The sequence below is a fragment of the Hylaeus anthracinus genome, unplaced genomic scaffold (genome assembly GCF_026225885.1).
Source record: "Hylaeus anthracinus isolate JK02 unplaced genomic scaffold, UHH_iyHylAnth1.0_haploid 0, whole genome shotgun sequence".
Lineage (NCBI taxonomy): Eukaryota > Metazoa > Arthropoda > Insecta > Hymenoptera > Colletidae > Hylaeus > Hylaeus anthracinus.
In genome coordinates, this window is record NW_026533254.1 from 20,619,988 (window position 1) to 20,641,194 (window position 21,207).

Genomic DNA, 21,207 nt, shown 5'->3' on the forward strand with positions numbered 1-21,207 from the left:
GCATTTATTGCGGAAATGGAGATATGGAAAAATCCAGGAGAATTTGCGCAAGTGCAAAACTACAAAACGTATCAACAATAATATACATTATAGATCTTTTGGAAGATAAGATATGCTTTTATTTATGATTCAATTCTTGTTTTTTTTTGTATCTGTAAAAACATGAATTTGTATAAACATAACGCAGTCTAGCGATAACAGAATCGGGAATGTAGTGGCGCGTGAGGTACACGTTCGTTAGCTCTGGGACATCTGTGACAGATTGTTTTGTTTTCGAGCCTAGATTTGACGCGAGAACTTTGTTTAAATAAAAATAGGAATTTTAGGGAGGGGCAGGTTTGTTGACTATAGTTGATTTACGCGCGAGTGCTTCAGGTTTTATAAATGGATTGGTCAGAATGGAGTTATTGAAGTTTTATTAAAAATTGTATACAATTATTACAAGTTTGTCTTTTATTTAGTTTTATTGGTATTTTGAGTGAAGGTATTATAGTACATCTATCCTAGAATTAATAGTAGTGAAGGTATTATAGTACATCTATCCTGGAATTAAAATGTCTCTGCTGTTGAAAAGTAAGCCAAAAACATGGAATAAAACTTTTTCCTTCCAGGCTCTGTATTTCAGAAAATGAATGTTAGATTTTTTTGGGGGCACTTGATTTAATCGGTTTAGCGTTCTCTTGCATTTGCGCGTAATAATTCATAACCAGAGATACTATTTCCTTCTAATTAACTCTATATGCTGCGCGTATAAACATGAGAGGGAAGTTTAGAGAGATTTTTAAAGTGTAGACTTATCAGTCAAGTACTCGCATGTCCCATATATCTTCAAGATTGATTTCCTCGAAGGTTCGCAGAATAAAATTTTATTCCACTTTTTTTATCCACATTTGTACATACTTAGAAAAAATTGAGTCAAGGTGTGATTATCATTGGTTACTAAAAGTACTCGATTTCAGTAAGACCTTTTACCAAGTAATTTTACAAAAATATATTAGGTAGACTGGAAAGTAATGTCCTCTCGTTTACATTAAATTCAAACGAATCTTTAGTAAATTTCTATTTTAAAGCAAACATGTAATCGTCCTCGTTATCAACAGCCTTTCGGCATCTAGTGTGCAAATTTTCAATGCCAGATCGATAAAAATCAACGAGCTGATAAGTGAAAAAACAAATATTTAAAATTGCAGAAACGACATTATTTTCCAGTCCATCTAATACATATATATAAAGATTCGTATACAAAACAATATAAAAATCAACTGATCGCAATTAACAATCAATCATTTCATTCACGTACACCGTCATTCGATTTTTAAAAGCTCTCAGCAAAAAACGGCGAGCCATCATTCACTCGGAAGTGCGTGAGTAATTGGAGATGAAATTTCAGCAGTCAGAAATGGAGCCTAATTACAGGGAACACCAGTCCGATTCGCCTCGTTCCAGGTCTTAAACCACCCACGCGAGCAGCATCGGTAATAACAGTATTTTTCCGTTGTACCTTAAGTGTCTCTTAATTCCGTTCCCGCGGTGCACTGAAGTGTTCCGACGAGTGCCGGCTGAGAACTCATTTTTTTTCATTTGCGTGCGATTTTATTCGGCCATGCCGAGGCACACGTTGCTCAGAAGCAGTTTACGATAAGGTATGACGATAACCGAGTCTGATGATGGAGAGTACCGTAGACCGAGACTTGCCGTAAAAAACGGGGCAGTGGGGGGGGGGGGGGGGGGGGGAGGAGCTATAAATGTGCCAAGTACTCTTAGGGATCGCTCGCGTGTCCTGGCTTCCTCGAGAGCTTCCACTTTTATTCGCGACCGTAACGATCTATCCTTTATCCTGGCAGCTTGTCCTCATAGCGCAGGATAGCGCAGGATTCCATCGCGGAAGGAGAGTGATAGGATAGGAATAAATCGTTTTCACACACGTCGAATTACAGAGCACCTTGAACGAGGTGTATTTCTTGTAACGGGATCTTTTCTCGGGCGTCTTTTACGTCAGGGACTGGTGTAGTGTCCACCACAGTGTCGAAGATCTGATCTAACACGGATTGTTTGCGTGGTTTGAATAGTAATTTTACAGGGAATCAACAGTTTTATCTAATAAAAAGTGTACAATGGTGTTTGTTTAAGTTTGAATGATTTGACAATTTCAGATTTTATTAAATGGTAAATTTTGAAGTTGCGAGTTTGACAAGTTCTTATGGGGGGAAGCCGAATTAGAAGGTGAAATATTAAATGTTTTTGCGGGATTTATTTTAAAATAGAAGAATTTATTAAATAAAATTTTGTTAACTTTGAGAATATTTTAAGAAAACTTTTGGTCATTTTTGCCAAAAATATCGCGCTTTTTTCTGAAAACCGTCAGAATGATCATTAAAAAATTAATGAAGTAATCAAAATAGATGCCAACTTTTTTGTTAATAATTTTTTAATAAACAGCGAACGACGGTTAAGTTATTAGAAAAAGTTACCTGGGGACATGTCCTTGATAATATATCCTAAGGTCAAGGTCATTAGGACCTCTATTCGGCATTTTTACCAAAATAAGAATGAAATCATTGTGTAAAGTATGTTTTTTTATTACAAGTTGTTTACCACAGAAAAGTGGTAAAAATTGATACTTGTTCTTTAAACGAATATTCTCAAAGTTAAAACAGAATTAAATAAATTCTTCTAAAAAAAAAAAGAATTCTCTCTTGAGTACAAGACTATACTGAATTTTTACATATATACAATTATGAATTTTGGAATTGTTTGTGTACTAAAAATTTGTAAATAATAGCATATATAGTGAATATTTCAATGTATAAAGAGAATTCTATGAAGAGAGTCTTAAAAAAAATGTTTAATTTTTTATCTGAAATTATCAGATTCTCTCGTTAATATTTATATTAAAAATCATGCAGTTGTAGCACATTACTCTCTCGCTATTTTAAACTATTAAAATGTCCAAGATTCCCCAGTCTTCCTTTCACCCTCGACAAAATCTCCATTATGACATTTTGGGACTCTAAACTGGAGTCCACGAATGGTTCCGTGTACTTCTTCACGCCATTCGTTCCTTTCCTCGGTTCCCCATTTCCTTTCTTTTTACGATTATATCTCTTATCCTCCTCCGCGTCTTTAAATCCGAGCTCCCGGAAACGACATTCTCGTATCGCTAGTGATGGGATCAAGTTCAGTATGCACTCACGAAACCCAGTGAAGTTCAATACCCAAGGTTTAGTTCACGGGCTCGAATACTACCCCTAAGAGATAAGGTTACATTTGTTGCACTTGCTAAGTGTTCGAGATGGAGTTCCAAACTTCATCAGGATTAAACCGTACTGTTAAACACAAAAATACCTGTCCATCTCGTACATGTAATATAGTGTACAAGTTTGGATTATTTCAAAGTTACGATTGCCAATTTATATTCATCTTATTGTATAACTTTAATAACGTATTTTAAATAATACTTTGATTTCTATTTATTTTTCCAATATCTAGGTGAAAGAAAGGAAGCATGTTTGCGGTCATAAAAGTAATAACAGACATGACTACTCATTCGGTGTTTAATATTTCACTATTGATATTTAGACTATATGAATTCATTTTATTAATCAAATTTATTTAAATTTAAATATCTCATTTCATTCTATTAGATTATGTCACTTATTAAACTGTACTTATATTTATCAATAATCGATTTTACTTTTATTTTACTGTTAATTTTTCTCTATGACATCTACGATATTACTCATAGTAATTGTTTTCGAGTCAAGTGTCTTGACAGTGTATTCCTGACAATGTATTTTTCACTCGTCGATAGCTGATTCGTGTATGGGCTGTGTCGATAAACTTTTGACTGTATCTTCAACACAAAGACTATCATACAAAAAATACCTTTTAAATCACAGAACTCTTTCTCTTGATTGTATCTCTGAAGAAGAAATGGGCAAAGTCTCGTTCAAATAATAAGTAACCAATAGAAGTCATAGTGATTCATGAGCAATCACAGAGTAAGTGTCGCTGTTAAAATATTGGATAAAAAACAGGGGTTTATTTTATAAAATCGACAATTTTATTACTAGTATTTACTTATTTAGTTAACATAAACATATATCACACACATATTAAACGAAAAACTAAATTAACTAAATTTTACGCGTGACGAGTATACTCGACATTGCATGAAATACTGCTATTTCTCCATGACGAGTATACACGTCCAACACAACCGACTGTGCTATACCACTTGTACTATACTTAATCCCATCGCTACATATCACGCTCAGCACCCCTAAATTCAGCAACCCTAAAATTTCTGGACTCACGATTTCACAATTTATAGGGCAACTACGGCGACGTATCGGATCGAAAGGCCCTGAGGAAGAAGCTGGGCTGCAAGTCGTTCAAATGGTACCTCGACAACGTTTACCCGGAGCTCTTCATACCTGGCGAGGCCGTGGCTTCCGGCGAGGTAAGAATTTACACGTGTCCCTGGGTATCTTTTGTCCGCAGGTGGAGGCGAACGCTATCGGAATCAACTCAGCTACCATGGCCCCAGCCATTCGTTTCTTTAACAACGTTACTGGCTACTTTGATCCATCAAGGTGTTGAGTTACCAAGCTCTCGGAGGCTCCTTTTCGAGGAATAGACGTAACGCTCGGATGAATGGGCGAAAGGAGGTTTCCTTTTCATCTTCCTTCCGCGGTTTCGTTCTTTTTCTGGCGGGTGAACAAGCGCTTGTAATGTTTTCCCAAGGTAAGAGGCTACGTGGACGCCGTGGTCTTCTCTAAAGGAGAAACTGATATCGAGTGTTGCGAGGTTTTTGTACATTTCCCTTGGACTTGCTCTTCGTATTACTCTTTTTACAAGCTTTTAGATTAATTTTAATTCATTCGACCAATCCGAGTATATCAGTTTAATTGATGAAGTATTTTGAAAATTAGATAGATGTCTAGAACGATTTTTTAATACAAGAACGAAACAATGGGAATCGAACATTTTAAATAAAATGCTCGATACTAATACAAACACGACCGGTCATATTACCGTCTTCAAACTTTTGTGCGCAGTTCTGCAATTGTCTGCCGTTTTATGAAATGGACTCAGTACCATTTTTAATATTGAAGAAGTAATAATATATATTTTTAGTCAATTATTATGGTTTATTATAATTTGGATCGAGTGGTGTTTTGCACCGATCTCGGTGAATACGTCATTTCCAACTTTTTCTTTTCTGTGGAGGAACGTCAGTTTTTTACCCGACCCAAGGGTTTGTCAAACCCATCAGAAACTACCACAAATCCACTCAGACAGTATTTCCGTGTAGACAGTACATACATTAATAGTATTCAGTATTGCAGCCATCGTCAAAAACTACCATAAACCTACTCAGACAGTAGATTTCGGGTGTGATGCTATGATGTTTCTCGACGTTTAAAATACATATATTGGAAATGATATAATGGTGCAAAAAACTACTTTTTGAACCATTTCAGTTTTTGACCCGCGGGGGGAGGGCATTCTAATACATATTTGTGGAAAAGGATCCGTGTTCGAAAGCACACAGAGTACAAATATTGTAAATGAGATTGTTGTCAATTCAATTAAATCGTCAATCAATCTATCGATTAAAATTTTCTTAAATAGATCAAATATTCCAGTAATGGTTTTACTATTCTCATTTTTAAAGACCAAACAATTTGTTTTTCAACTACATTACATCCAAATAATAAACAGAGTCTCACAATCTACTAATAACGTCTATTTTGTTTTCGCATAATGTGTCAAGTATAGATACCTCTCTTACATAATTCAATAATTTTTATCAGAAAAACAATTTGGTATACAGCGAGGAGCAAAACTAAACCAATCACATAAATGTTTACCAAATGTTGATCATTATTTATCTTTAGTCTCAGGAAACTAACACCTTTTAATAAAATAGTTTAAGTTTCTTCACACTATTTAATTGAACAATTAAACTATATAAATGAACCTATCTTATTAAATAGAGTAAGCGTCCTAACACAACAAACAAAGAACGATCAACGTTGTTCTTTCTTTGTCATGATATTTATTTCCATAATAACAAATATTTTTCTTAAAAATTTGTACGATTGGTTCAGTTTTCCGCCTCACTGTAGATATGCATTTAAAAAAAAAACAATTACTATAACGTAGGCGAAGACACGAGAGGGTTAATACGCATATCCGGTACACACGAACGGGCGGAATCGGCGATAGCGGTTCCAATGATTGATGTCGATAAGCTCGCGACAGAAAACAATGCCTTGGATCGGGAAGCAATGCAATCACGCGGTCGAAACAATTCCTGATCGGATCGTGACGAAGGCACTCGCGACACCCGATCGGAAATCGATTCACCTCGATCGGTTTGTTGAATTCTTGGCTTACACCACCGAAGTTGGCGGTCGCTAGATAATGGAAGCGAATCGAACGTCGCTCCCGGCGGAGACGTTTCCCCGGAGAATTGGCAAGGCTTTTCGAGGTTCGGTTTTGCAATTAAAGTCCTTCTTCTTTGACGGCTATGGTTCGCGGCTGTTATCTCCGCTGTCGTTTGAGCGAATTTATACGAACATTCTCGGGAAGGCAACGTACGATTATGTAATCTGCTTTTGCGAGTGTTCATTGCTTCGAACTGGTCAGTTTGTTCGTGGAGGAATGCTGAGGCAGTGGAGATTGCGAGTACATTAGGGAGGTGTTTTAGTCTTTTTAATCTATAAGGAATCTTTATGAAGGGTTATGCACACGTATTTATTTACATTTTAAACATTTGGCTGTGGAAAGAAAATAATAGAATAATCTATTAAAAAAGATATTAAGAATACAAAAATATGTAGAATAATCAGATTTTGAGAACTTTGGTTCGAACGATAAAGGTTCATGTGCCGAAGATTCATTCCACATTTGCAGTCGTTAGGTCAACTAGAACTCGAGATATCATGGCAACCATTTAAAAAATATGATTACGAAGAAATCGCTTTGTTTTGGAGGAAAAGTTTTGCATACCAAATTTGTATACTTACGATTACGATTCAAAACCTAATCCTTGCTTACTTACTTCTTGAAACTGAACTGTTACTTTTGCACATTTTACGCGTTACCAACGAAGAAATTGTAGTAAACACTAGAAAGAAATTTAAAACGCAGTATCCAAATGAACTGCAGATGATAACGTCGTTTCTGAGACATAGTTCTCTTTAGATACCTCTAACTTCATCAATTTTCTGAATTCAACAAAATCCTTCGGCACGATATACGTTTAAAGATCTACGCTTTGAGAAAATCCAAAAAAGAGTTGATATTTTGAAAGTTTCAAGCTAGAATACCCTCTTAAGCCTGAAAAGTATCTTAAACTTGATTTCGATTAAGGATTTAATTATTTATTTATTTATTCATTCGGTTATTTAACGGGTAAATTATTACAGTTCGGATCTATCGTAAATTAAAAGCAAAAGTATTACGTAATTATATTAATTTTAAAAAGTATCTAATCTTAATTCGCAATGAAAATTAAATTATTTATTTATTCATTTATTAACGGGTAAATTAGCCTCTTTTAGACCTATTTTAGATGCATGTACAATATACATTCTTCGAAGACAAATTACCTTGGCGTGTAGGTAAACCTAATGATACATTCGAGGAAGTATATAATGGTCATCGATACTTTGAAGGAAGTATCAACTATGCATCGACAATTTCGTGGAAGTATCTAATCAAGTACGTATGAAATGCGGGCTAATCCAGATCGATACTTCCATGCTTGAAATCAGCGCATCAAATTTGACATTTGACAATTGACACTTGAAATTCCACACCTGGAAAAAGACACCACTCTATAGATACTATCGTTAGAAAAATTAAAGCTTCTTGTAGAAACACCCTTACTCGAGTAGATATCATCTTCGAGGAAACGTACACGGTGCCACGTTTCGCCACATGACCCCCTTTCGCTTCTCCTTAAACAACCGAATCGCGAAGTCGAAGTATACGAGAGACATCGAAGTCTCGTTACAGTTCGATAAACGGGGTTCGATGGTGCGGGAGGCGCGACGGCGCGTCGATCAAATACGCTTGTACGATTCGAGAATGTAATGACCCGTAGGAGTACTCGAGACACGCGGCGCCACGGGATTATCGGCGACAAGCGCGACGAGCTCGACAATCATTTCGCAATTACGAATGCGGCGAAACAGAGGGCTAGCAGACGCCGGCCGGCGTCGCGACGCGACGGAAATAAATCGGTCCGTGATTGATCGTCGCCGCCATGAATGCTGCATGGGAACGGAATTAATGCACTGTCAATCGGGCGAGATGAGCGAAACCCGAATCCCGACTCGTGACGATGGGTGGTTTTCGCGATTTTCGCGCACGACGTCGGACGTCAAGTCTCCCGCGACGCCCACGATATTTACGTCTTCGTTTTCGGTTTCCTCTTCGTGCTCTGCTTCACGGTTTTTTTTTTTTTTTTATAGTAGCTGGAATGTCTGCCGCCTTTAGAATCGTGATATTTCGATGATGAAATTATATTTTGTGAGCTTAACTCTTTGACGAGAAAGCATCTTTGGGAAATACACGCGGTTTATGAGTAAGCTTTGTTTCATAACATAAACAATATTTTATTTTTTTTTATATGTATTTGACTGTGCATACTTAATTTTACTTCAATTTTATTTTTTATATGTATTTGACTGGATACTTAATTTTACTTTAATTTTATTTTTTTATATACATTTGACTGCATACTTAATTCTACTTTAATTTTATTTTTTATATATATTTGATTGCATACTTTAATACACGAACTAGTAAGCAATTGTGTATGCTAGGTACTTTATATCATTTTCATTTTTAAGTGGAAGTGGAATCTGAACATTTGTTATGTTATTATTTGATAGAATATTTAAGAGAGCAAAGTACAATATACTGTATCAGATGAGTACTTATTTTCAAAGTATTAAAATATTTTGTGCTTTTCTAATGCATCGTCATGTAGAGTTACAGTTATTAGTACAGATTGTAAGTTCCTTTCCTTTAGGATACAGTCCTACGCTTATTTTTAAATTGTTATTTCATAGGAAGTGTGCTCATACACATACTCATTCGCAATAATTCACCATAATTGTAAAAATGTAAATTTCAACAAAGATAAATGAATTTCATATGAACGAATCTCACAGATTGACATGTGTAGCAGGATGGTTGGTATAAATATTACTTAACAAAGTTTTGTTACACATCGATACCCCAAAGCACTGCATACAGTAAAATTTGAAGTGTTTTTCTCCCTTTAAAATTGTTAACCCTTTCGCTACAGCGATTCGGTCCGTCAGAGCGCCACTCCTGACCGGGACCACCCGCCGGAAGTGTACAAGCGCCGGATATATCCGGAGTTCGGAGCGAAAGGGTTAACTATTAACACGTTCCGTGCCAAGCCGTTTTTGCCCGACTTGTCGATCAGGCCATTTGACGTTTCGACTGGAGATTGATATATTGTCACTCAATATTTCATTACATCATCAATCCCTAAGTAGTTAGCTTGTTTATAGAGCAGTTATCACGTCGTGTACCACTTGTGCTTCTCCTTTGATGGAAATATATTTTATGACAAATTTAATTCTGTAAAATATATTCCGTGCCACGTGTACCACCGGTGGTACACGCGGACATATTTATTTAACTCGCTGAAAACATATATATTTTATGACAAATTTAATTCTGTAAAATATATGTTTTCAGCGAATTAAATAAATATGTCTGCGTGTATCACCGGCGGTACACGTGGCACGGAACGCGTTAAACGAGAAACTCATGTTTCAATAGTACAAAATCGTGCATGTTATTTTATTCGTCGAAATTCTAATGCCTAATCCACTTCTCCAACTTTGTCGAAAGTATAACCACGAAGTTTCTAAGCCAATGAATATTATACACCTGATAAGTGGATAAAGTCCACTTAAAAATTGTCGCTTAAACAATTATCTATTTACTACATACAATGCCAACAGTATCGCTTTCATTGTAATTTAATTCCCAAAAGCGATACAACTGCTTCCTTGTAATGGTAGTTCTGAATTGTCGAAATATACGTTTCTGCGCGTCAGTTTCGCGTACAAATTGTTTGTCTCTGTAATGAAATCGTCCTTATGGAACGTGTTCGAAATACCGATGAAGTCACGAGTCGTATCGCCAATTAAATGCTGTGCAAGCACACTAATGTCGCGCGAGCAACATATTTCACGCTCGTTTATATTTCCCCCACCTTCCCCCCCCCCTCTGTTTCTACCGTTTCCTCAGCTGGCAATTCATAACACTTTTAACGCTCAATTAACGTCGTCGATTTCGTACGTGCCGTCCTCGTAAAATGAAATACAAGAACAGAGTGTGGAAATGGTTTGCAGGATTGTGGAATTCTCGAGAAATATTGTGACAGGAAATTGTAGGGTTAGAAGTAGCGATCATAGAAATTGCACCACCTTCAAATTATTCACGTTTTTAACTTAGTTTTTATATGGATAGTAATAGTCTGTATTATTTGAAATCAAAGGCTCGATTTATATTTAGGAAAACGTGTTTTAGTTCAATAAATAATAAAATATAATTATCATTTTTAAAAAGTATCAATATATCCTACAAATGCTATTTTTAATTAGTGGTATAATTTCTATGGCCACTGTTATACATTGGAGTGTGTTATTTTAAAACATTTTTCTTCAGATATTGATTTCTTCGTCTCGTAGACGTTGAATTCAGCAAAGATATAACCCTTTATTTATGGATGTTTCCAGATCCTTGATAAAGACACGGTATCTGGCAGCAGATTAAAGGCTTCCAACTTCCACGTAAATTACAGTATCACGCAATTCGGATATTTCCTACTTTACTCTATCCTTTCTAACACGCTTTCCTTCACTTTGCCAATTTCGTCGTTAATTAATTGAGAAGTTGGAACTTGGGTAATAATTTCTGCTACTCCTTCTATTAGTGGGTGGTAACGTTTAAACTCAATTAGGAGTACCACATTCACTGCCTACATTAAGGGTGAAACGCGGCATTTAATCCCTTCGTGCTGGTTCCTGAATGCAGAAAATATTTTATTTTAGCACACCTCACATTTTTCGCAAATACAATAAAATTAAGAAGATAAATTCGATTACAAAGGGCATAGGACAATAAGTACAATGAATTGGCTCCCACGTTGCTGCAACAATTTTCTATTTTGTCTAAAATCCCTAGGCCAGCTGCAATACTCAACACGTTATTTCGTAAAGATACTTTATTACTGTTTCAATTATTATTTGGGTACAAAAATTTTATCAAGGATTGCTTCTTTTTGATAAAACTGCAATTTCATCGAAAAGTGTCAATATTTCAATTTAAATTCATTGTCGTTCGAGTCATTATGTGATTAAAAGGATCCAATAAAAAGGTATCAAAAAATTCCTTTTCCAATCATGGATTCTTTGAGACGAGAATAAAATGCTTGATTTAAAGGCTGACAATGTCTAGAAAGATTGATGTTTAAAAATCTGCGCACTAGTTACTTCGGCGTTATATCGTATACGGGCCTTTCCGCTTTCTTGATCGTGATTGATTATGACGTTCCGAAAAGAACGATGGTTTAATCTTGCATGATTTACACGTGCTCCCTTACGGGTACCGACAAAATGAAGGTGCATCTGTTTCCATGTGCCACGTTCTTTGAGGAAGATGGAGTGGAAATGAATCTTTTAATCGTACTTTCGAACTTCTCGTAACCCCCTCGAATTATATCGATCGGTTTTTGCTAAGTATATCCTCATCCAAAGGGCATTTCATATATTTCGATTTTGTTTTAAATATTTTTCAGAGAAACGTTAGATGTAGAATGGTATGGCAAAATGTAATCGATAACGTGATTGAAATTTCGCGTGACACGTCTGACCGTAAGCGAACTACAAGTGATACTGTCCCGTATATGGTCGGACATGTTGTACATTCGTAGTGATAGATATTGAACATTTGTACAAGTTTCTTATTTTGGAGATGATTTATGAAATTTCAAGTTTTAAATAAGTATTTGAAATAATTAGAGCATTAATTTCTATACGTTAATATTACTGTAATTATTTATATGCATAAAATATACAACATAAATGTTTGATTATGCATATGGTACACAAATAGAATTTACACGTTTATAGATTCACAATAGAACATTTTTTTGTGAACACATTTAAACCTATCATTTAATTTAGACAAATTTCATTGATAGAGATAGATATTCCTAGGTGGTACGAATATTTATGGGACTGACGGTACATATATAACCGCATACGTATCATAAAAATAAAGAAATCCGAGATGATTAAACTAATTTCCGAACAGTAGAGAGATCGCAGGCGACGAAACCCATTCGCACGTAAACCAGTTTCCCGATAACAACAACAAAAAGAGAAGCGGAGTGTAAAAAACGCATTCCAGTGTCCTGTATCGAGTTCCGTGCCAAAATCGGAAAAGAATCAAGTGTCGCCGTGGGTGAAACCGTGGAAATCGTATCGATCAACCGTTTTCCGCTTCCGCGAGCATCCTCCAAAGCCTCCGCAGCCTCCTCCCTCTCCCCTCCTCCTCCTCCTCCTCCTCCACCCTTCGACACAGGAGTGGAATGCGTTTTGCCATATTTTTTCTTCCAGCACTCCGATACCGTGAGAAAACTCTTAGAGTGGGGTGAAAAAAAAAAAAAAAACAGTGGAAAAAGAAAAGGCGCATAAAGGATGGCCGGACATTTTCACGAAGAAGCATTTCACGCGGCGCGCGCTTCGGAATGCGGTTCGCGCCGCACGCGAAATAACAATTTCGCCGGGACGAGCCGTCCCCCGGCTCGGAACTTATGTTTTCGCCCCTCGACCCTGCCTTTTCTACTTTTTATCTAACCTCTCCCGTCCGGACGGTCCTCCTTTTTCCGACTGACGCTTAAATCGCACCCGGACTACCGACGAAACCGGGGGAACGGGATGAATTTATAATTCCCGCCGGCCTCAGGTCTCGGATAATTTCGACGCGGGAAAAATTCGAGACTGGTCTCACGATTTCAGGGAATTACCATCCTCCGATGAGATTTGGATTTGGGCGATTACGAACGCTCCATTCGTGACCGTATTCAGTGCGATTTCTCGGTGTAGTCATGAAAGGAGTCTTCTTTTCTCTACTTACAAACTGAAGCTTTTGTACACGTACATTATACTTGAAAAACATTGTATTAAAGATGATTAATGAGCAAACATAAAATAAGAATCAGTATTTCGGTCTAGTAGCATGAGGAATAAAACTCTTAGGAGTTAGTAAATTTTCAATATCAAATCTGAAGATACAGAAATAAGGATTAAAAACGTTGAGCAGGAACAAGAGGCTTTCGAATATACAAATTTACTTAATTAGACACGTATTGGAAAAACGTTAAGTAAAAAATAATACAAACACGAACATATACGACTAATGTGTGTTTATTTAATGTGTGACTTTGTTTTTACTAATATATTAAATACCTCAGAAAAATTACAATTTTTTGCAATTTTTTTTTTCGATGCTTAATATAGCAAGTGCATTTAAAATTTGTGCGTGCGTTCTGCACGCATGCTTGACCTAAGATAATTTTTTATTAATTTTAATTTGCTGAAAGAGCGCTCACGCAACCTCATCCACCCGTACTGGTTCAGGTTTCGTGAAGTAGCTTGCATAGAACGAAATTATTTGTTGATACAGTACATTCAATTTGATAATATTTAAACTTTGATTGTTGAAGGAAATGCATATTTTTATCGAAAAATAGATATATATTTATAATAGATATATAAATATAATATAATATATAATATATAATATATAAATAGATATATAATTCCCGATAAAATGTACTTTTCGTCATACTGGCAACGATAGGAATATTGTCAAGTTTCAATGTGCAGGAATACATTATTTCTTGAGTTTTTTTTTTTAGTTTCTTTAGTTCTTGATCATGTTAGAGCCCCGTCAATCGTGAGGCCTCGGTGCATAGCATCCACCGCATCCCCCAGATGGTCGGCCCTGCCTGCCATTCCTCAATAACACCTATGCTAGCCATAGTTACAAATAAACATCTAAAGAGCTATCTTCTATTCTCTTTCCCATAAAGCTATAAAATATTGCCTCTGAAAAACCTCGAATCTCGAATTTCACAAACTCTACACTCCTCGCTTAATTAAAAGAACCAATTTCAAATACACGACAATCTAAACTCTTGGCTCAATTAAATAGCATACAATCACTTGGACCGATTTGAAGTTGCAACGTAACACAGAAGCAACGTCCTGACGGGAAATTGCGCAACACTCGAGCGAGCAATCGTTTTTCCCAGTCAATAAAGCTCGAACGTCTCTCTCGGGCAAAGAGAGATCGTTCATAGAAATTGTTAAGTCCGCGACAGTGGAGCCTCCGAGTGCCTCTAATAAAGCTGACGACGTGGAATCGGGGTCGGACGGACTTTTCGGAATTTTATCGGGACCGTCTGAATGTCGACGATAAATCACTAGTTTTTATTCCAGCTAGACCACGACAACGAAGACGTCGACGAGGAGGAGAGGATGAAAGGGATGAAGATGCTCGCGTTGAAACTGCAGCGACCACAGAATTCTTGCATGCGGCGAAATCAGAACTGCTGACCGAGCTCCGTGACTGAATGCATCTACCTCTATGAATACACGTGCATGTGCATCGGTGCATACGGCAACCAGGCACAGGAAGAGGCCATGGTTCGCTTGAAACATGTGCCGCGTAGGGATGCACGCGTGCATAGACCGGTGTGCATTTTCGCCAGCGAGACCGGCAGGGAGTTTGGCTCATTTTCGATTTTCTCCTGCCTGGCTGAAAAATTGTAACAGAGGCTCTTCTCTGTTAGGGATCGCGATTCCCGACATATCGGTTTACCGGGCAATAGTGGGAAATTCTTTAGAATTTTTAACGGTAACCAAAAATTTATTCGAGAACTATTATGTTGGATAAATAGAGTCATTTGATACTGATTCGGATTCTTAAAGTAACATCTTGAATTTTTATGAAATTTTCATGCGTTGGAGTCTTTAGTAGTACTTGAATGCCCCTCGAAGGATTTTTAATTCTTTGCACTCGAGAGGTGAGTGTCAGTCACCGTTAGGTTTCACGCTGCAAATCTACAATTCCTAATGTTTCTTTAGGTTTAATTTCTTTGGAGCTCGAAGTGTCAATAAAATGATTATCGGTGACCTTATTCTAAAATCTAGATACCTTAGAATTCATGGGAATAGAATGCTAAGAAACATTTCGAGTTGCTGGTAGATAAACCAGAAAAAAAGGCCTCGAGTGCAAACGGTTAAAAAATTTCGAAAAAGGTTTTACAGCTGTTTAGAGATCTGTGCTTTTTTCCAAAAAATTATGGAAATTAAGGACCAGGTTAATAATTATACTTTTTGAAAAAAAAGATATCACAGAATTTTAAACAGGTGTAAGACCGACAATATTCAACATTCTTTAAAAGTTTTCGAGATACATTCAAATACCAGTAATACAACAATCGGTGTGGAATGACTCATATAGAAATTAAAATTCATTTTTAATAAAACAATTAACGAAATTGTTTAAATGTTTAATTAGTTACGAAGCAATAATCATACGTTTATTATTATATTCTTTTCTCGCAAAATAGTGATAAAAATGAAATGTACAAAGGTTTAATTAACTATTACAGCTAAAGTGAAACATTAACTACAAACCGAAAGGAATCATATCGAAATTAAAAGTTATCAAATTCAGTATAATACAAATTTACTTATTTAGATTCTTTTTTAATATTCGAGTACATAGAGGTACAATTTTCGTTATTATTATTATTTAGTATTTTTTGGTTTTAATATTCATAAATTCTCTTTCTAAAAAAGAATCGTTAATAACTTACCACTAAACCGATATTGACAGGATATTTTATCGAATACTTGATAATTGAAAAAGTTAAATTAGCAACCTCCAGTTTTTATTCAGGAACCTTAATTTTTTGCTAGAGCCAACTGCAACTGTTCTGTGGTCGAGCTTCCGATGAGAAACGCGAAACTAGAAAGTGTCGAGCGTCGAAAAAATCTGTGATCACATACGTTTTATACTGGTCTGGATTAAGCAGGATTAATTAACGCTTAGACAACCAAACGATTTTATTTTTTGTAAAACATCCCGTGGAATCTTTGAAATATAACGATACCTGTAATATAATAGTGATATAATTATTAATTAGGTGTTTAATCAGATAACATTATTTGTTAGAGCAAAAATGACATATGAACGAATGAATTTATTTTTATATGAACTACATCGCTACATTAATAATATATTATTTTGTCTAAAGAAATATTGAAGATTTTAAAATCTTGTGAAATATTACTATGAAAAACATGATTAATCATCTGAATATTTACTCCTTCTAATCAATCATAATTTTTGTCATAATAATATCGTACAAGATTTCGGGAACTTCGGTATCTTAAAAAATAAAATGATATTTTATTATATGTAAGATCAGAGTTGTCTCTTTATTTATTTTTTTTTAAATAAACAAATTATTATTTGCATATAAAAAAGCAAGTTCTCTCGAGAAAAGCCTTTCAGAATTCATTCACCAACAAAGAGTATTTGTCGAAAGGGTATACACTACGATTTTTTCAACGTTTCAACAATATCTCGAGTGCGCGTTTCTCGATCCTATTGTTACACATGTATTGATTTATGTATCTTGTTGTTCCAGCTGCAACGAAATCTCGTCACTGTGAATATTCCCGCCGCTTTGCAAACACCGAGAAAACCTGAGTTTCGGTTATGGAAAAAATACGTATAAAAAGAATCGCGCGCCTTCATGCACGCGCAAAGGCGAAAAATTTTTCGCGAGATAATTATATTAGTTTTATTTCTCGAGATTCGTTTCACTTTTCTCGGTATTTGCGATTTGACAACTGCTTCGCTAATGCCAGGGTGTCCCAGAAATTATTGAACATTTGGCAAACTGTATTTATTAATGAAATCTACGACGAAATCTAATTTCACGGACGATGATTCTTCTACAGTCTACTTGCATTCCTTTGCAATGTGATGTTGGTTTTTTTGGTTTCAAGATATAAAGTCCAGTACATAATTAACAATTTTTAATTATTCATAATTGTATTATTAAAACTGTAATTCATCCAGATGTATAGGAGTGAAATTGAATTATTCAAAAAAATGAAGTTAATAAATTTGTTTATAGAAACTTCTATTTGCTAGAAAATGTGATCCATAGTCTGGATTATATTACTGTTTTAATAATTGTACTTTTATCATTTTCAAGTATTCTGATAATTATAAAAATACTATCATTAAAACTGTAATATAATCCAGACTATGGATCACCTTTTCTATCAAATAGAAGTTTCTGTAAACAAATTTAAGAGGAGGTATCTCGTTATGATATAAACTTACTGATCGAAAGCATATTCCATACTACTAAATAGAGTAGTAATGTACAGTTACAGTTTTATTTTACAATAATTTTACAGTAAATCGAATTGGTCTAAAAACAAATTGCAAACAAATGCAAGATATATATCTGTAATTAACAGAAAAGCAGTTATTCTATTATTAATTGGTGCGTGCACTGTATTCTGATTGAAATTATTATCAACCAACTATTATACACGATACGCAACATTTTGCGGGGCTCCCTGATGCCTCTCGCCGTTTCTCTGGTCTTGACTAACGTTTCAGCCTAACGTCACTAATCCCAGAAATGATTATGCTAACTAATGAACAGGTTCGTAATCTCGGAGAGGGAGGCAACACCTGTCTGGATTCGCCAGCACGCAAGGCAGACTTGCACAAACCAGCTGGCCTCTACCCCTGCCATCGACAGGGCGGAAATCAGGTATAAATAGACACGGATGCTGAGCCCTGTCTACCGCTGACATATTTTAGCCCTGTCAGACGTTTGTTCCTGTCAGTTTATTTTCACCTGTGTTCGTGATCGAAGCGAGAATTCGACTTTGTTTCCCTCGAGTTATTCACACCCCTTCGGACGGGGAACGATAATTCGTTTGTACGTTTTCGACGTCAAAGATGGTCGACGAAGTGGATAAAAATTGCAATCAAATTATTGACAATGGAAGTGTATAGTGATGTGTTACTACTTGGGTGGTATACAAATGTGCTAATCTTTATAAAAATAGTAGGGGAATATTTCTGTTTATCTCGTACTCGCATATCTGATTCAATATTGAATGTTTTTTAATGCCGAAATAAAGCAGTGTAAATTAAAAACTATTCGTGAATTCGTTAAAGTTGAAGTTAATTGGCGATATCAAGGAGAATTTGAAACAATCTTTTTGAAATGATCATTTATCAGAAGAGAATCAAATATTTAAATTGGAACCAAATTTATTAATGAAAATACAGGGTGTCACGAGTATGTTGGAGATGGTTGAAAGGGATGAGGTGATTTGAAACAACTTTTTACTGGGGAAAATTGTTGTCTGAGGCTTTGTTCAGGAGATATTAACAGAAAACCCCAACCAGTCAAAGCGCGAGTATGCTTGTGGAGCGCCCGCAGTAGTGTATGCCACGCGCTAGACGGCCACAGTAGTGTTGGTCACGCGCTAGACAGCCGCAATAGTGTAGGCCACGCTCCACCGGACTACTCGCGCTCTGATTGGTCGAGGTTTACTGTTAATATCTCCTTAACGAACCCTCGAACAACATTTTCCCTAAGGAAAAAGTTGTTTCAAATCACCCTCGGAACCACCCTCTTCAAGGACCTCCAACATTTTCGAAACATCCTGTATATTTTACATGAATTGTATATGATCCAAAAAAATTGAATATCAAATATTTGTATATTTCATCAGTTTAAATGAATACGATACTTGTAAAAACAAAAGTTATAATTTCTCTGTTGTCTTTTAACAACTCTCACACGGTCGTTTATTCTTCATCGCGACAATGAAAAACGTCATAACAAAGAACAAAGGAGTACATGAAAGCTGTTGACAAGACCAGAGAAATCTTTTTTTACTACAATTATATCTGCACGCAGAGTCATTACGATAAAAGCACAAAACATTCCAGCGAGATACGTTTGAACAAATTCAGGAATTTATTCCAAATAAAAATATTGCAACTATGCTAAACAATTTAAAACAGTTCGCCCAATTTCAGTCAATTCTACTGTTGCAATTTCAAACCACTCCCCAAAGTACCTTCCTCGAAAGTTTCCACGAGAGTCGACTTTTCGTTTCGCGAAAGAAAAACACTAACCTTCTAACACCTCATTAATCACGCTTGCATGTCTGGCGATAACGCACTCGTGTTTTCCCATTGCTTCAGGAGCAGGATGTAGAAACTAGGATGGCGTTACGTGAAATCTTCTCGTAAGATCTCTGAACCGTACATTAAGAACAAAAAAAAAAAAAAAAAGAATACTTTTACCGGTTCTTCTAACAGGCAGTAATTGTCGCTTTTCTTGAATGTCGATTCAGATCAGACACCTCATTAGCAGCATATGTATAGACTCGCCAGGGAAACCGGAAGACCTGCACCAACCAGTGGGTTTATATCCCTGTCACCGCCAGGGCGGCAATCAGGTACACGAATTCAGAAGTCATCGGAATGAGAATTCCGAACGAACAGTTTGTTGTAATAACGGGGCACGCGGTTATCTAATTGCCTTCTAGCTGTTTAGCTTCGTTCCCTCCTACTCGTGACTCTGTCCAGCACGAATTGCACACAGTGATTGGAAAGACTTGGTACGGTCACAGAAGTGATTCTACACCTTGTTATAAGTCGAAATTATAGAATAAATTCATTTTGTGTAGAGTTCGTGTCAGGAAGTCGACATTTTAAAATTAATCTCGAAATTTAATATTTTACGAATCTAAAGCTTTTAGTTTTATATAGAGAGCTTTTAGTTTTGATTGTAACGGGAATTAGGATCAGGAAGTAGTAACACGGTCATTCCGTGGGAAATCGTATACTAAACTTATCTCAATCGATTTTTTTCTAATTTTTCCTCATGTTTCCCAATTTCAAAAATTATGGATTTTTTAGATGTTTGAAAATCAATGCTATTTTTTTTTTAAATAGCTCTCGAACTAATAGACGGATGTTCTATTTGATACGTTTCTAATAATGAACACAGTTTTAAAAATATAATACAAAATTCAGGTGATAAATAAAATGATGTGATAAAATAAAACTAGTAGTGTCACCAGTACTAGGTTCATTGTATGTAAAATATTAGTATATCCTTTAGCTTAATATTAGTTAAATATTAATACATAGTTGATATTAATATATATTCTACTGATTTAAAAACAAAAATTGATCACTTTCAAAATTGTCCTCACAGATATTCACAGACACACTTTTAAAAATTTAATACAAAATTGCTAATATAGTTTCATTTGTCACCTTTAAGAAGCAAGTTAAAAATTATTTTAAGGATAATAAATAGATTTCCTCAGACGAAGCAATTTTTAGTTTGTACGACAGGGTCGATGAATTATGACACTAGATGAATATATTGCATCATCTGGACTTGTTTTGTGGCGTGGAATCACTCTGTGTTCAATGCCATGGTTGTGAGCCATCCTGTGTAAACATAATCATTCATAGGATCATAGATGGTGATGGGATATTTAAAATTCTATTTGTTCGTGGATTGCTAGAACATATTTCCTACTATTCTTATTATCACTGGGTGTTTAGATCAATGATTGAGAATTTTGCAAATGTATGTACATTGTTCACACATAGGGATAACTATTGTTTAATTAAAAAAAAAGTTTAAATAAGAAAATTCCTGTAATTTTTATCGAGGACATTTTATAATATTTGAGCATATTTACTCATGGATACGTTCTTTTATTGTGTAGCTCTATCATTGACTCATCCATGAATACATAAATAGCCATGAATATAAATGTCCAATGAAGTCTTGCATAAATAAATAATTTTGAAAGGATAAAGTAAAGGTCATACGATAGACGGTTAATAAGAGTTTAAAAGAAGTTCCTTATGCAAACAGATGGCGCTCAATAAAGAGGCGTTCCTGTCCAGGTTGCTGGTAACTTGATCGCTAACGCTAATCCAGCAACCTATTGCCTCGGACGCAATTTATTCGTGGTTGGAAACTTC

General features: G+C 35.7%; 1 protein-coding gene and 1 long non-coding RNA gene across 10 annotated transcripts in view; one reads left to right on the forward strand and one right to left on the reverse strand.

The window, feature by feature from the left end:
• The window catches only part of LOC128886370 (putative polypeptide N-acetylgalactosaminyltransferase 9), a 407,410-nt gene that overhangs the window by 372,809 nt on the left and 13,394 nt on the right, over positions 1–21,207 (forward strand). For 7 of the 9 annotated variants that reach the window (XM_054141206.1, XM_054141196.1, XM_054141246.1 and 4 more), the window contains 3 exons: positions 4,334–4,462; positions 17,834–17,944; positions 19,551–19,655. In XM_054141206.1, coding sequence (XP_053997181.1) covers positions 4,334–4,462; positions 17,834–17,944; positions 19,551–19,655 — 345 coding nt within the window. The remainder of the gene's footprint in view (positions 1–4,333; positions 4,463–17,833; positions 17,945–19,550; positions 19,656–21,207) is intronic. The other 2 variants (XM_054141255.1, XM_054141264.1) reach the window with 2 other exon arrangements.
• LOC128886824 (uncharacterized) overlaps positions 1–21,207 on the reverse strand; it is a 34,634-nt gene that overhangs the window by 11,251 nt on the left and 2,176 nt on the right. The window lies entirely within an intron of this gene.